The sequence below is a fragment of the Neomonachus schauinslandi genome, chromosome 8 (genome assembly GCF_002201575.2).
Source record: "Neomonachus schauinslandi chromosome 8, ASM220157v2, whole genome shotgun sequence".
Taxonomy (NCBI): domain Eukaryota; kingdom Metazoa; phylum Chordata; class Mammalia; order Carnivora; family Phocidae; genus Neomonachus; species Neomonachus schauinslandi.
The window spans coordinates 36,159,211-36,175,357 of record NC_058410.1 but is presented as its reverse complement, the minus strand read 5'-3'; the positions used below and the strand labels follow the sequence as shown (position 1 = coordinate 36,175,357).

The 16,147-nt window shown below is 42.0% G+C and overlaps 1 protein-coding gene across 2 annotated transcripts in view; it reads right to left on the bottom strand.

The window, feature by feature from the left end:
- SOGA3 (SOGA family member 3) overlaps window positions 1–13,092 on the bottom strand; it is a 42,655-nt gene extending 29,563 nt beyond the window's left edge. For both annotated transcript variants that reach the window (XM_021693484.1, XM_044917468.1), the window contains exons 1-3: window positions 12,001–13,092; window positions 11,317–11,541; window positions 9,319–9,477 (exon numbers count right to left, since the gene is read on the bottom strand). In XM_021693484.1, the coding sequence (XP_021549159.1) occupies window positions 9,319–9,477; window positions 11,317–11,541; window positions 12,001–13,092 (1,476 nt within the window). The remainder of the gene's footprint in view (window positions 1–9,318; window positions 9,478–11,316; window positions 11,542–12,000) is intronic.
- Window positions 13,093–16,147: the final 3,055 nt, after the last annotated feature.

Here is a 16,147-nt window from a genome sequence, read left to right as displayed (position 1 = left end):
TTTCTTTCTTTCTTTCTTTCTTTCTTTCTTTCTTTCTTTCTTTCTTTCTTTCTTTCTTTCTTTCTTTCTTTCTTTCTTTCTTTTCTCTTTCTTTCTTCTTTCCTTCCTTCCTTTCTTCTTTTTCTTTCTTTCTTCCTTCCTTCCTTTTTCTTTTTTTTCTGCAAGGATTTCCTTTCTGTGAGATAAAACAGTTTTCCTTTGGATGCCTTGAAAGTATTCTCTATATACTTGCTTAGTTCATTTTCCAAATGCGTGCTAGAGGTGCAGAACTTGGGAGATTCTAGAACTGAGGTCCCTAAAGAGGGCAGGTCATTTGTGGGTCCGGAAGAAGACAGAGGTGCTTGTGAAGGGGCACCCTGAGTCCCAACAGTGCAGTTGGGCAGCATTGGCCAGTGGAGACTATGGGCTTAGAGGCAGGCAGACCAGTGTGGACCCTGCCTGCTTACTAGTGATATTAACCTTGGTGAGCCTTGAGTGTTTATCTCTAAAATGAAACTATTTTTTTAAAAAGATTTATCTGAGAGAGAGAATAGGGAGAGGGGAAAAGGGAGAAAAATCTCCATCAGACTCCCTGCTGAGCACGGAGCCAGACGTGGAGCTTGATCCCAGGACCCATGATATCATGACCTGAGGTGAAACCAGGAGTTGAACTCTTAACTGACTGAGCCACCCAGGCACCCCTAAAATGAAACTATTAACAACATCATTATACATAAAGTCTCTGGCGCAGTGACTGGCTAATAATTAGCACTCAGTGCTGGTAGCTATTGAGTAGCTAGCTGCAGCCCTGGGGTAATTTTCCTTATCTGTCCAGTCAAATCACTACTGAACTGACTATCCCAAACATCGAAGATTTAAAGCAAATAGTTGGATAGTCTTTGGGAGTGACAAGATCTGCAGTCTTCTCTCATTCTCTAAACCTGCATTTCGTATTGTCTCACCAAAGAATATAGAAGTCAAACGCAGAACTGATGTGTAAGGTGTCAGGGTTGTCCTCTTGTTTTCGAGCTCCTGTTCTCATTCCTCCCTCCCTATGAGACCTTATTCCAGGGAAGGGTTGTTGCTTCTAGGGAATAACAGGTTTGAGAGAAGCAAGGTAGAGGACTAGAAGTTTCTAGGAGATAGCAAAGTCTCAAGTAATCTCTAATTCTGGAAGCAGGGAAAGGCTGGATTTCCTCATCCATTTCCCTCTCTCTTGTTTGTATTACAATAGACACCACGGAAAGAGCCCTGTTTCTGAATCGTATTTCTTGTTCTCTCCACAAAATAGGGCCTGAAACACCTCTCCTAATTTCCATATATTATCTCACTCAAAATTATTTATTGTTTGTGGCCTTTGTGTCAACAATTTCTGGTTGTTGTGGACACGATGATGAGTAAGACAAGAGTCCGTACTTACTCCCAGGAGGTTTACAGTCTAGTGTGGGAAAAAGATATATACAAATTAAATATGGAATAAACGGTTGTTATTATATTACAGAAGAATATGGCCTAATTGATTAAATGCCAGGCACTGAACTGGATGTTGAGGATGCTACAGCGATCAAAGCAAGTATCAGCCTCTTCCTCATAAGTTTTCCATTCTGAGATAAAGATCATCGAAGTAGTCAGTAGAATAATGCACATGTGTAAATATTGTCAAAGTGCAACTTCTACAAAGCTGTCTTTCCTATCAGAAAGTAATTAACTTGAGGTCAGGGACTACCCTCATGGTTACACTGTTATCTTGTTATATACACTTATATATATGCTCAATAAACGTTTGCTAAATCAAAGTCAGATCAAAGTTTTTGGTTTTTAGCCTTGAGGAAAATCCTGAGGCAGAGAGATGCTATTTTCTGCACCACTAGAAGCAGGGCCCTTCTCAGGCAGTCGAGGGTAGAGGGGAGTGGTAGAAAATAATGTTGTGCCTTCTTTAATACCCATCACCGGGCTCGTACTGCAAGGAGCACTGGGTGTTATATGAAGACAATGAATCCTAGAACACTACATCAAAAAATCATGATGTATTATATGGTAACTAACATAACATAATTAAATTAAATTAAATTAAAAAAAAAAGAATGTTGTGAATTACAGCCCCAAAACGTAAAGGCACCACAGGGACTAGCTGGGTTTCAGCTATACCCATCAGCGTCCTTTAAGGAAAAGACTAGGTTGTTTAATGGAGGTCAGTTCTATGTGAGGTTTTTCTCTGTCACACACACACAAAAGCCTAGTGACCTCAAAGAGATTTTTTTTATACGCTTGGAAACATAAAGACTTGAACCTTCAGAAAATGTCAGAGAAGTCATATCATTTCAATAATAGCAAAATTAAAATGTTTGGATGTTTAGCTGATGACTGCCCTCATTTAGTAGAAACTAAAAAAAAACACCCTGAGTTTAATGCAACACCCTGATATCTGTGTCTTTGCATCTATATGTGGCTTCTATATGTCCAAACTACAATAGGCAATAAATTTACTATCCAATAAATATCTGTTGATTGAATGAATGAAAAAAATAATCACAGTAATAATAATAATAGTAGTGAAACAGACTGGCATACCTGACTATAAATAAAACTTCCGGGGAGAATGAGATGAATAATAAAGTAGAAAATGACATTTTTATAGGAACCTTTGAGAGTATTTAGGTTAACTTCTACATTTATGAATAAGGACTATGCATTTCAAGTTATTTGTTCAAAGTCACAGGGAATGAGAGGCGGGCCTCAAAGTCAGCTTCTAGACACCATGACATGTGAACTTTCTAAAAAACCGCACTCAAATTCACAGCTAATGACAAAATGTCTAAACGTTATTTTCTGCAAAAGTGTAATTCTTGATTTATTGATTGTATAGATGAGAACTGACGGTTGTTACGAAGGCTCAGCCATCCACTGGCTGTCATGTGAGCCATCCACTGATTTTCTGTTTATAATTGTGAACATTTTCCTGTACTAGGATGAATTTTCTTCATGGTTGCTCTGAAGGCCTCCTCTAAAACTTGGTATTGCCTCCATATCCAGTCACAGTTAGGAAGTAATTTCTCTCAATTTTTCTCTCCCTGCCTTGATTGCTACTGAGCTCAGAGTTGTTTCACAACAATGCACATCCCTTGGATTAAGTTTTCTTTCCTCTTCCCAGAATTCTTACTTGACCAAAGTTTTAAACCCTTCTTTCTTTCTTTTTTTTTTTTAAGATTTTATTTATTTATTTGACAGAGATAGAGATAACGAGAACAGGAACACAAGTGGGAGAGGGAGAAGCAGGCTTCCCGCTGAGCAGGGAGCCCAATGTGGGACTCGATCCCAAGACCCTGGGATCATGACCTAAGCCGAAGGCAGATGCTTAATGACTGAGCCACCCAGGTGCCCCTAAAACCTTATTTCAAGGGTTATGATTTAATAAGAACCATTACAAATTCCTTTTTAAGGTAGGTTAGAGAAAGAAGTTGGAGAAGTAAACAACTCTTTAATACCTGTGTAGGTAAAGTACTTCCATGGAGATATTTAAACATATATAAGCTGCTCATCTCTCATACACAGATCACTAAGTTCAGCCTAGAGCCCCAGAACCTCTGTTAAACTGGCAGAGTCCACGGCTGGAGACTCAGTTCCCATCAATATGGTTTACCAGTAAATGCAACAGACATTTCAACATACATTTTTTTTTTTTAAGTAGGCTCCATGCCCAGCGTGGAGCCCAACGTGGGGCTTGAACTCACGACCCTGAGATCAAGACCTAAGCTGAGATCAAGAGCCGGATGCTTAACCAACTGAGCCACCCAGGTGCCCCTCAACATACATTTATTGAACAATTCCTATGAAGCCATGCCATTGCAAACATCAGAATTAATAGATATTTGAAATGGGAACTGAATACATAATCAAAAGGAAATGCTTAATTAGGTAAAATTCATATTTAATACAGTGCCTTACTGCTTTAAGAATATAAAGTTCAAAATTCCAGCCAAGACACAACCTGGCTATAGGAAGAATCTGTACTTTCAAAGCTTTAAAACACTTGTGCTCTTCATTAAAATAAACAGAAATCTGACATTTACAATAAAAGTTCAATATGTTTCACAAAATACTCCACCAACAGGGATTGTCTCACCAACAGGGATTTGCTTTTGCTGGCTGGGGGCTTGGCATTCAGGTAAAAGAAAAAAGCCACTAATACAGGACTGAGTCTTGGAAGTCACTTCAGAGTGCATACAACTGCTATGTAATTTCATGAAAAAAAATCCAATGGAGTTTATAATTTCTAAATAAATACCTCTTTGAAAATACATTCACAACATATGGGAACCTGGAAAACAAGCTTTCCTCTGTTTACCAAGCACATTGTTTTCTGCTTTCAATTTAGTCCATATTATTCCTGCCTAAGTGACTCAACAAACTATTGCCTCTGAGAAGATGCGACTAAAGTAATAGTGTTTAATTGATGCATTTAGAAATATTTATGACAATTTCATTTAAAAATATCAGTGACCGCTCTTCTATTTTTCAAATTACAACTACCAGAACCAGGGGGGAAAATACTTGAATGCCAAAGAAATTCCCCCTTAAAACTGTCTCTTGGGATGCTGCTTCACTGATTTATCACTCAGCATTTCGTTTTTGCACTTAAGAACTTAAACACATCCTACCAAATCCAAGTAAAGTTATACTCATTTCTTTATTTTATATCAAAAAATAAATAGGCAATAGTAAACATGCAGGAGAAACATTTGTTTATTGAAGTTTTCTGTCTGTAAAGAGAGTCTGAGTAAACAGATATATTCTTTATGTACTTAAAAAAAAGAGACACTACTGTTAAAATTTATAGTACTAATTATTTTTTGTGATCTAGAATGAGAGTTCACTGTAATTGATAGGATATATTAACCAAGTGCACAGAAAATAAAAGTCCCAAGATAGATAGTGCTATTGCAGTAGGCAAGTTAAGAGCCCTCTAGGGCAAAGACCAGGAAAAGTTAAGAAAATTATTTTAAGACTCCTGCATGAGGTTAAGGGATGGAACAACACAAAGAGGATAGATTCTGAAATAAAAAGGATCAAGTAAACATTTATCATCATCATCTCAATTACTCTTTCTTCCATTCCATCTTCAAAGGTCCTCTGTTGGTTATTTCTTTCCTCAAATGTCCATCATCAATGCTTCTCCCAGTGTCAGATCTTAAAGGCGACATGAGAAGACCCCTCCCTTCTGAAGAGCACAAGGGTTTCAAAGCTCTCAAAGTAAAGTTTCTTCCTACAGCAGCAGGACTTCAGGAAGGGCAGTAACCTTCACTTAACTGTAGCAGAGACTCATCCCTCACAGAGCCTCCTCCATATCCTCTCTTTATGCTATTTATGCATTAACCTGTCTTGGCATTCATGCTACGAGCTAGTCATAGTTTCCATGAAATAACTTTTGTAAAAATCTGTCTCTGATTGCTTGTGATGCTGAAAGACCATCATTTTCCCTGGGTTACATAAAAGTAAAGGCATTTTTCTACTGCAAGAAAGCCTAGTGGTGGTAGCAATCAATGTTTTGTAATTGGATGAAAAAACCATTAAGATTCAAAGGCTGCATCCTAAGAGGTCCCTCTTGTTTGCAATTGGCAGAATACCAACTGTTTCAATACAAGCAATGAGTTGCAATAGACTCAACTAATTACCTCTATTCTGCCTCTACTCAACTCTTCTTACCCTTGGTGCCTACTCCGTACTCTCAGAGGAAGAAGATAAGCAGATGGATGTGAGCAGGTGCATAGGACCTTGTGCAGCCACTAGCCTTGACAGCAATTGGTCAACACCCTTGAAGCCAATTAAACGCTTAGTAAATGGTTTCCAAACTCCAGCAGATGGCCTATTGGTCCCAGTTGTGCTGTTCAACATCTATATGACTCCATATAAGAAACTAAAAACTGGGAGTTAGAGGATTGCTTCTCTCTAGTATAGTCTACATAACATTTTATGATTTTACTCCATAACTAGTGTCTTTTCTTCATAATGGAAAGTTTGGCCTCATTCTGTTTTCTCCACTGATTAGAATGCCACAAAGGGATGACAGTTGTGTGGTTAACACTCACCAAGGACTTGAATATGTTTTCATTTTACAACCAAGGAAGTAGATGATTAACGGAAGCTGTCACAGCTCCTACCCCACACAGTGAGACACTTATTATTGTAACTCAGTTTTAATATTGATCTTCTTGGAAGATAACAAAGTTACCATTACAAGAATCTCATTTTAATGAAACATTTCTGATTTCCAAATATATTTTTAAACTACCTTTTCTATTCCTGACACTTTTCTGAACACTCTGAAGCTTAACTTCAAATGAATGATTTCAGAACTTTCCTGCCAGAATCTTTTTCATTTTTCCTTTATTACATTTAGAATCCCCCAGATCTTTCTCATCCACTCTCTTGTTCTTCCTCTCTATTTCTATTTCTTTTCTCCACTGCCACCCACCTTCTCAAACTGGGAATGCTATTGTAGAGCCCATCTTTTTAATCAAAGGTTACTTTAGAAGCTGATATCCTGAATACATGCTCCTAAATCCCCTACACTTTTGTTGTTGTTGTTGTAGTCTCTAATCAGGGACTGGAGTTTGGCTTTTAGAACTCCAAGGAGAATGTGAATTTCCTTTTTGGCATGAACATATATCCACATTGCTTGATGCTACTAGAGTGTTTTCCCAAATCAGAGTCAGAGTCCTGAAGGAAGAATAGTTATAGGGAAGGGTGTAGGGAACAGAATCAAGGAAATACATCTCTACAATGATTCTCCTGAGGACATTCTCAGGTTCTAGCCCTTCTTCCCGGTAGCCAGACTATTCTGGCTTTTATTTTACAATGGGAGAGGTCCCATCTATCTGGCTAATGAACAGTCTACAGGCATTTTCCCCTTTTCTAGACACAGAATGAAATCAGAAAGTTCCTATGCCATTCTTAAATCCAATTTTCAGATATTTACTTAAGAAACATTCACATGATACCAAATCACAAAGTATTTCTCTTTTATTCCTCGTAGTCAAATGAAGTTTGTTTTGACTTGAATGTTCTTAATTGCATAAACAAGGAATATGGGAGAAAGCAAGTGAGGTATGAACATGGAATGGAGCCCTAATGGAACTGACAATGAATTTTCTCTTTGCTTGCCTACAAGAAGGTGTTTAATTGCTATGGTTATAGGATGAATTGGGTCCCCTTGATTCACATGCTGAAGTCGTAACCCCAAGTACTACAGAATGTGACCTTTTTTGGAGATAGGGTCTTTACAGAGGCAGTCCATCTACAACGTACAACCTACAATTAGGTAGGTACTAATCTACAATGACTGATGTCTATAAAAGGGGAAATCTAGACATAGGCATCTATAGGGAGAATGTAATGTAAACATGAAGACAGCCATCTACAAGCCAAGGAGAGAGGCCTGGAACAGATCCTGCCTTCATTGGGAGTAAGCCTGACTACACCTTGACTTTGGACTTCCAGCTGCCAGAACCGTGAGAAAATAAATGTCTATTATTTACACCACCCAGTTGCTGGTACTTTGTTACAACAGCCCTAGCAAACTAATAGAGCTGCCTATTACATTGTTTTTCCTGGAAATTAAACTTTCATTTTTTTTACTTCAACTGTACATTATTGTTTAAGAAACATATATGTACATAATTTCATAGTTAATCTCTTAAGGGAAAAAAATATTTATGCTCGTCTTTAAAGATAATGTCCTGGATTTCATGATAAAGGTCATGATAGCTGTGGGAGATGTTGAGAATCATTAAAACAACATTTTACAAGTGAATAAACTGAGGCAAGTTTGAAGCCTTTTAAGTCATCCAGTTAGTTACTGGTAAGGACGGTCACATGGCTCCCAGTTTCCATGTTTTCCTACTATAGCACACAGCCATCCTTAGGTATTAGCCAAGAATTACATATCATGAAAATGGTTTTGCCCTAATTTGTCATGTTAAAAAATGTTTAAATCAGGATAATATAACAATAAGTAGAAACTTAGATCACAAAATAGTTTACCACACTGAAACTATTTAATACAAATTCCTGACACATATTCCTAATCAGACTTGATATTTTCACTGTTACATGGTAATACACATTTTTATACCATTTTGAGATAAGCATAGCATTGAAAGGTGCAATATCTCAGCCCACAGAAAGATTAGGATTTTCATTTAAATTCTGCATATCTAAGCAGAGGAAAATGTCCAGAGGACCATGTGTGCATTTGCTAATTCTCAATAATAGTTTTCACAAGTTGCATGTACATTCTCAGGCAGTTTTCAAAGATGAGTATTTTAATTCAGTTGCTACTTATCACAAAGCTAATTACTTCTTGATAAATCTTTTCTGTTTCTTTTCTCCTCCAATTATTTTCTTTGATACTAATTTTGTTCTTTGAGACAATTTAGGGGAAACATGGTAGAAACTTCAAATACCTGATGTGGAAGAGGACTCTTGACTCTTCTACCCTAAAGGGTAAGAACTAAGATGAATTGGTCAAGGTTACAATGAAATAGATTTCAACTCAAAACAAAGAAAACCTTTAAACAGAGCTATGCTGTCACAGAACTGGCTAATGCAAAAGATCTTAAAGGTCCGTCACTGGTGATGTTCTAAGCATTCGATCATCTGGGGGTTTTGTCATAAAGAGGATTCAAGCAATTATTTGATTCAATTCAATTTGATTCGATTTGATTCAATTAAATGGTTTTTCTGACCTTTCATCCTAAAAGTCTGTGGTTCTATGAACTCAGTAGTAATCACAAGACTAGTTCTTCTTCTCAACACAAGGCTTAGTCTTTCATACTCTTGACATCCTTTGTGTTTGGTATAGCTGTGTAATTTCTTTAACATAAATTTATTTATTTATTTTTAAAGATTTATTTATTTATTTATTTATTTATTGGGGGTGGGTAGGGGTAGAGGGAGAGGGAGAAACCCAAGCAGACTCCAGGCTGAGTGCAGAGCCTGACACGGGGCTCAATCCCACGACCCGAGCCTAAACCCACAGTCAGCAGCTCAACCAACTGCGCCACCCATGCGCCCCTCTTTACCATAAATTTAGAGGACAGGATGAAACCTCAGTCAGAGCTCATATATATCAAGTTAGAGACAGGGCTGACATCAGTTTTTCTTTGCTACTTATTAATTTAGTATGAAGTCATGTGTCTGTTAGTATATTGGGTGAGAACAACGAACTGTTCTATAATCATTAAAAAACGGAATTATTTTAACAGTCATACTAGTCCTGGGGATTCTTTTCTAAAGAACTAAATGTATATGTAGCATACCATGAGGTAATCAAATACTAACCTCCTTCATTTTTTCCAGTTCATTCTGTAAAGCTTGCTTTGCAATCTCAACTTCTATAAGCTGTTGCCTCAGTTTTTCATTTTCATCTTCTGTTGTTGTTCGCTTTTCTTCCACATTTTCCAATTCGTGGTGAAGTCTCACAGATACATCTTTTGCAACCTAAATTGAAGTGTTTTAACAATAATATGTAATTAAAGACAATACAATAAGTGAGCTAAAGTTATATTCACATTAAAACTACTAAGAGCCAAAAATAAATAAATAAATAAAACTACTAAGAATCAATACAGAAATTGTTTCTACCAGATACCAGTAATCTTTCCAGATGCTTCATATATAAGTCATTCACATGCATAAATTATTTAGCCCTCACAACAATCCCATGATATAGGGACTATTACTATTCCTACTTTATAAATGAGGAAAAGGAGTCTCAGAGATGTGAAGTAATATGCTCAAGGTCACACAGCTAACAAGTGGTCAGGTAGTCTGGCTCTCCACTCTGTTCCCTTAACCTCTATACTCACCAAGATCATAGATGCTCAACTGTGATTTGTCTTGTGTAAAGAAATGTCACATATCTCCTCTAATTCTACAACAACACTAGATATTTACTATATCACTCATTTTAAAGACTAGAAAACAAAGTTTTCACAGGTGAGGTGTGGGGCTTGAATTTTGATCCTATGATGTCAGGTGCTCACTTTCAGGAAATTATCAGTCCTTGAGATTAAGTTTTGTTTTGTTTTACAGTGTACATTTTTGCCTTTTGCTTTGAGATCATCTTGGAAATTTTAGGGTTTGGAACAAAACCCTTTGGTGTAGTATTACGTAGTGGCTCAGGACATAGACTGTAGTTTTATGCTGGGTGGGGAGACAGCCTGGCCACCTATTAGCTGATTCCCAGGGCTGGGGGCTGGGCACTTTACCTCGGTAAAAGGTTCAGCTTCCATACAAGAAGAGCAAGATGATGCTATTAATAATCCCAACCTCATAGGTGCTTTTTGTTTTTTTGTCTTGAGCTAACATTTAGAGAAATAACTCACTGTTAATATATATAAAAATGCTTGCCACAGTGCCTGGTGCATAGTGAGCACTGTTAGGAAAAGAAAAAAAAAATACAATGACTCTCATTAAGTGTTTTCTCACAGCTTTCTTTAAAACAAATATAGGATAATTACACTTGATTTTCATATCTTGAGGAAGTTAAAATAATTAAAATTATGTTTGGTTGTCCAAGGTTATGAAGACAACACTGGTTTGCATTGTCAGTGAATCGGCCTACAGTCAAACTGAACTGAACAGACCACACCTACTTAAACATATTTCAAGGTTAAAATTTATCCACTGGGGGAAATTCTAAAGGAACAGCTTCACATTAAGAATGAGGTTCTTTCATTTACTGCACTAGCTCTTTACTTCTCCAAAAGGGGCGGCAAATTGGACAGATTTTCTTTCAGGGAGTTAGCAAAGTACAGAAATGAAGGAGTCCTGGAAGAAGGAGGTTAGGGGGACTTGCAGCGAGAAACCCTAACTCTAATATCTTCCCAACGCTGTTCCTGTTCTGGCCTTCAATTACTCTCCCTTCAGGAGTCTTCATCGCGCTGCTCTTGACTGCCTGATTTCACCTGGCCTTTACTTGGAAGACAGCCTCTGGAGGCGCGATCAAGCAACGATCTGCGCTCTGCCACGCCCGCGTTTCTGCCGGGGGAGGCGCTCTCCTCCCACCATCTCTGGAAGAGTCACCGTTACTCCCAAGAAAGCCCACAGAGCTCGCTTTCCGCAAGGCCTTCCCCGCACACTGGACTCTTCAAACCCACTGGCCTGTTCTTCCCTTTCCCCTGCATGGAACCTGATATTTCGTGGTTAGCGCTGCGAAACTCCGTGTCTTTGCTAATGACCAGTGAAGGCCTTTCCTCGCAAAGAGGTCCTACATGCAGCCCCTGCCCCGCGCCCCCGCACCGCGCCCCGGCTCCCCCCAGCCCCGGCTCCACAGACCTTGAGGTCCTGCTCCAGGCTGCGCAACAGCTCCCCATCGATTTCCCCAGTCTGTGCGTAGCGGAGCCTTTTGCGCTCGGCTTTGCGGAGGCGGTACTGCAGGATCCGGCAGTTTTTGTTGGCTCTCTCCAACTCGTGGCGCATTTCCTGCAGTTGACAGGCATCCTCCTCGAAGAAAGTGTCCCTCATCTCGTCCATCTCGGTCCTCAGCTCATCAATCTCGTTCTGAGGCGGTGACAGGCCGCGGGTCAAAATTAACCTCGCCCCCTGCCACCCGGACACGCACCGTATGCACCCCATTCCAACTCGAAATTCTCAGTTTTATTGCCCCTCTCCATGAGACAGGAGTGACAGAGCTGAATGAAGAAGAAACTAGAAAAACGGGCCTTCTTTGGGCCTTCTTGAACTCTCCTACTCTATTCTCTCCATGAAAAAGTGGGACAAACCAGGATAATTAGAGAAACGAAGGCCCAAATTTGGATTTAAATTAAGACCTGGAGGCTACTAATCTTAGGCCGTTTTAAATCTAGAAAAGGCCTAGGAGCCCCCTCCTCTGGTTTCCTGTTCCCTTCCCTCTTTAAGGCTCCCTAACAGGTTAACAGCCTCTCACCCTCGCGGGACACGCCCTAATCCTCCGAGGCCCACACCGCCCCTCCCCCACCGGGTTCCCCCCACCCTTCTCACCTTTAGAGTCTCGTTTTCCTCTCTCAGCTTTTCCATCTCCTCCTGCATTTCTTCCTGCTCCTGGAGCTGCTGCGGGTGCGGCTGCGACGAAGGAGGCGCCGCCGCCTGCATGCTCCCTCCACTCGCGCTGCCCTCGGCGCTCTGCTGGGGGCCCTCCGCTGCCGCCGCCATTGGGGAGACGGAAGGGACTGCAAGAGGCTCGCAAATGGCAGGGGCGCCAGCGACCGGGGAGCTGCGGCTGCTGCTGCCGCCGTTCTTAGTGTGCATCTGAGCCGCGGCTGCCGCCGCTGCCGCTCGCTCCTTCTTGAGGTGGAACTGGATGAGCTCAGACTGCAGACATCCTTCCTTCCAGTAGCTCCCACCGCCACCGCTGCCGCCCCCCACAACACCGCTTCCGGAGTTTCTGCTGCCGGGGCCTGGGGTTTTGCCCGCAGAGGAGGATGGTGAAGGGGAGGCCCCCTCCCCGCCGCTGCCGCCCCTCTGCTGAGCGCGTACGCCTTTCCCTCGCCAGCCCCTGGGCGGCGGCGGCGGCTGCGGAGCGCCCCCCTCCCTTTCTCCGGAGCCGCCGCCGGCTCCTCCTCCTTCCCCACCCCCTCCTCCTCCTTCCCCGAGTGGAGGGGGTTCCCCGAGTTTGGCGGACACTGGCTCTAGCTCCCGGGATGGCTCCTCCGACGGGCCAGGCCTCCTGACGCCCACCGGGGCCAGGGTCGCCGCGGGGGCCGCTTCAGCACCAGCCGCGAGATGGACAGCTCCCGGCGCTGCCCCTTTGGGCGCCAGGGGCGCAGCCTTCTCCGCCCCGCCTCCGCCTCCTCGGGCGCTGGTCGGGGGCACTGAGCGACTCCCAGTCTTGTTGCCCTGCTGCTGCTGCAGCTGCTGCTGTCGAACAGAATTGAGTTTAGTGCCAGCCCCCACGGGGGACCGGGTGGTCGCGGTCGTCTGTCGGACCGAATTGTCCCTTAGTCTGGCAGGTGATTGAGCACGAGGCTGTTTTCTGCTGCTGCCCTCTGGGTGCAGTCGAGCCTCAGTGGCAGAGGCGGCCGCAGAAGCTGTGGCTGTGGCAGGGGCAGCGCCCCCCATCGGTGGCTGACTCATGGCAGTCTAGGAAGAATCTACCAGATGAGATTTAGAATGGTCCATCACCAGATCATTCTTTTCCCTCCTCAAATCCGCCAACCTCCCTTTCTAATCTGGGATAGAAATAGAAGGGAAGCACACAACATGTCTGCATTGTTACAGAGCAAAGGGTGATTTCCCCATAAAAGAGAAGCCCTAGAAAATCGTGACATTTGGAAAGCACTTAATAAAAGCCTTGAGTTTAGGAATAGGATGCAGAATAGTCAATTCTCATTTTGCCCAGGGAGGCACCGTCTCCATTTCACTCCATAATGATCTGAAAGCAGCTGAGCCTAACATTCTCACGGTAGCAGGTTCTGGCAATTGTGAGATATGGGTCAGAAAGGAATTGATGGGAAGGGAGATTTAAAAAAAAAAAGGTGAGGGGATAAAGTCAGGAAGAAGCTTCAGAAGGAAAAGGAGATGTCCACACGCTAGAGTTGAATACCCTGCTTTTTTAACTTTGGTTTTCCTCCTTAAAACCCAGTTTAGTAGAGAACATTTTATTTAATTACTATTCTCAATTAGAGGAAAGGGGTTATGATGTAGGTTCCTAGAGGAAATTTGCTGTGGATACATGGTACTTGTCTCAGACAGCTCTGACTCTTAATGTTGCTCTTGGTTAGAGAAATGCACCCATTTTCCTTTAGTCTAGAACTAAAATAAAAGTAATGAATGACTTTGAATCAACTTCAATTTAAGAAAGTAATGGCATTCAGAATCATCTATATGGTTTAGTTATTAGTAACCCTAAAAGTGTTCTTCTTTAAGCTTTGGTAAATAATTTTTAAAATACTTTTGGAAAAGTTTATTGGCGGCTCTGCACAATTTCTTAAATTATAGGTGATGACTTCCACATTTATCTGAATTTTATAGTTCTTGTGAGTCATTTTAGTTTTAAATGTAATTGCCAGATAGAAAATATTTTCATTTTTAAACATCTTATTACATGGTATATATCATAGGTAAAGTTTATGTCAGAGGTAAAGTTGTACTTTTAAAGTGCCTGGTTCCTCCTATGGAGCCAAATTCTGAGACAGAATGACCCTGCACCCAAGAAACCTGGTGCATCCTTACTCATGGTGGCACCATAAGCCTCTATTGTGTATTTTCCCCAAGATAAAACTCACTAGCTTTTAAAATCTGGAAAATAGCAAGCCAATGCCTCCTGTGTTCTTCTCCCTAGTGATCCAGCTACCTGATCAGCTGTCAGTTTGGTGTTTTTTCCTTAGAGCTATCTTCTGTCTTTAAAGCACTGAAAAGGGTGTGACTAGGCAGAAAGTTCTCCTTAAAAAAAAAAATCCTCCTATTAGGATAGGAGATGCTTGCCAGTTATTTTACTAGGATTATTACTGTTATTGTCCATTTTAAGTATCATAACTTAGTGAACATGCAGCAATTCCTCATTTTATGAATAAATATTACTGGAAGTTTTCTTCTGCACCTTTCTCTTTTGGGGATCTCCTTCCAACTGTTAAAAAATAATTGCGAACAAAGAAGTCACTAAGGGAGAAAAAGTTATCCACCAACTTATTTTCTACATGTTCTCCAGAGCCACATGCTCCTAGAATGTCTGGCCTAGTTCAACGGCATGGGTCACAATAATGTGGACCACTTAAACAAGCTATATTGCCAATATATTGCCAATAATGCAACCTTACTTTTGTTTTGAATTAGGCATAATCACTCAGGAGCTGAGAGCCACCTGACAACGTTTAAATTCGGCCCCAGACAGCTCTAAACCAGGAGAAAGCTCAGGTTCCAGGAACTCGGCTCCCACAACCAAAGGTACCAAGCTGTCACGTGATTCTCACAAAGTGACAAGATTCTGTGCCTCTTCAAGGCTTCCCCCGTGGAAATCGCCAACCAAGCAACCCCGGATGGGCACAAACCAACAATTTTCATCTCATATTTTATCTGCCCACTGACCCACCCCATCTCTCATCCCCATCCCTTTAGAAATCCAGAAGAACTGCTCACTTCTCTGCAGACGCGATGTTTCGAAGTTGATGCAAATCAACAGCGCTTTCCTTCTGATCCTCCGGCGACCTCAGGGTTTATTTTTTTAATTTTTTTTTTTTTTTTTTTTTTGTCTTTTAAAGACAAGGAAAGTTTAACTTCGTAGTATTATATGCGACTTTTTGGCTGAGCACGACTTTGGGCCCTCTCGCCTCAGTTCCACACCCACTCGATTTCTCCAAACAATGGCGTTAACGTGAAGGTTCGGCGGCCCCCAGAGCCGGTTACTTCCCGCGGGCCGCGACTCGGCTGGAGCTGCGGCTCCGGGCAGGCGAACGCGCGAGGTACCAAGCGGTGCCAGACGCTCCTCAGGAAGTGCACTGATATTCATGAGCTGACCTCACCGGACTGGGCAGGGGAGAGGGCGGGATTGCAAGGGAGGATAGGGTAGAAGTAACCAAAGAGAGGCTACTTTCAAGAGGAAAGAGACGAAGGCGGGGACGGGCCGGGGGGGCGGGGGGTGATAGGGAAGGTGGCAAGAAGACAAAAAGGCCGGAGCCACACCCGAGATGGAAGATCCGTAGCCGCACTCAAAGTCCGTGCTGGGCTCCCATATCCTGTACTTGGCAGGGGATTCCAAAACCACTCGAAATCGGATCCACTGGTTTTCTGCAAAGCTTTGTCCTGGGCGGATCAATCTCCATCAATTATTTACTTGAGCTCTTTTCTCTGGGAGGCGTATTCGAACAGCCTTCCGGGCGTGACTGACGTCTCCTGATGCAGCTGCGAGGAGCTGGCGGGCGGCTGCTGGGAGTTCTCTTTGTTCGCTCACTTTAATTCTCGTAGAGCTCTCCACGCGGTGCACCTTCCCCACCCCCAGCCCGGGCGGAGTCATCAGACGTCGCTTCCCCGAGTAGATAATGGTTGCCAGACCCACCGTCCCAGGGACAAAGGGCTCTTGTGATACCACCACCAATTTAGTGCAAACCGAATAAATATCGGTTTACAGAGATCGTTTACAGCCGAGGTTGCCCTCGGTATATATTCTTTCCTTTACTAAGTTCTAGTTTCTACT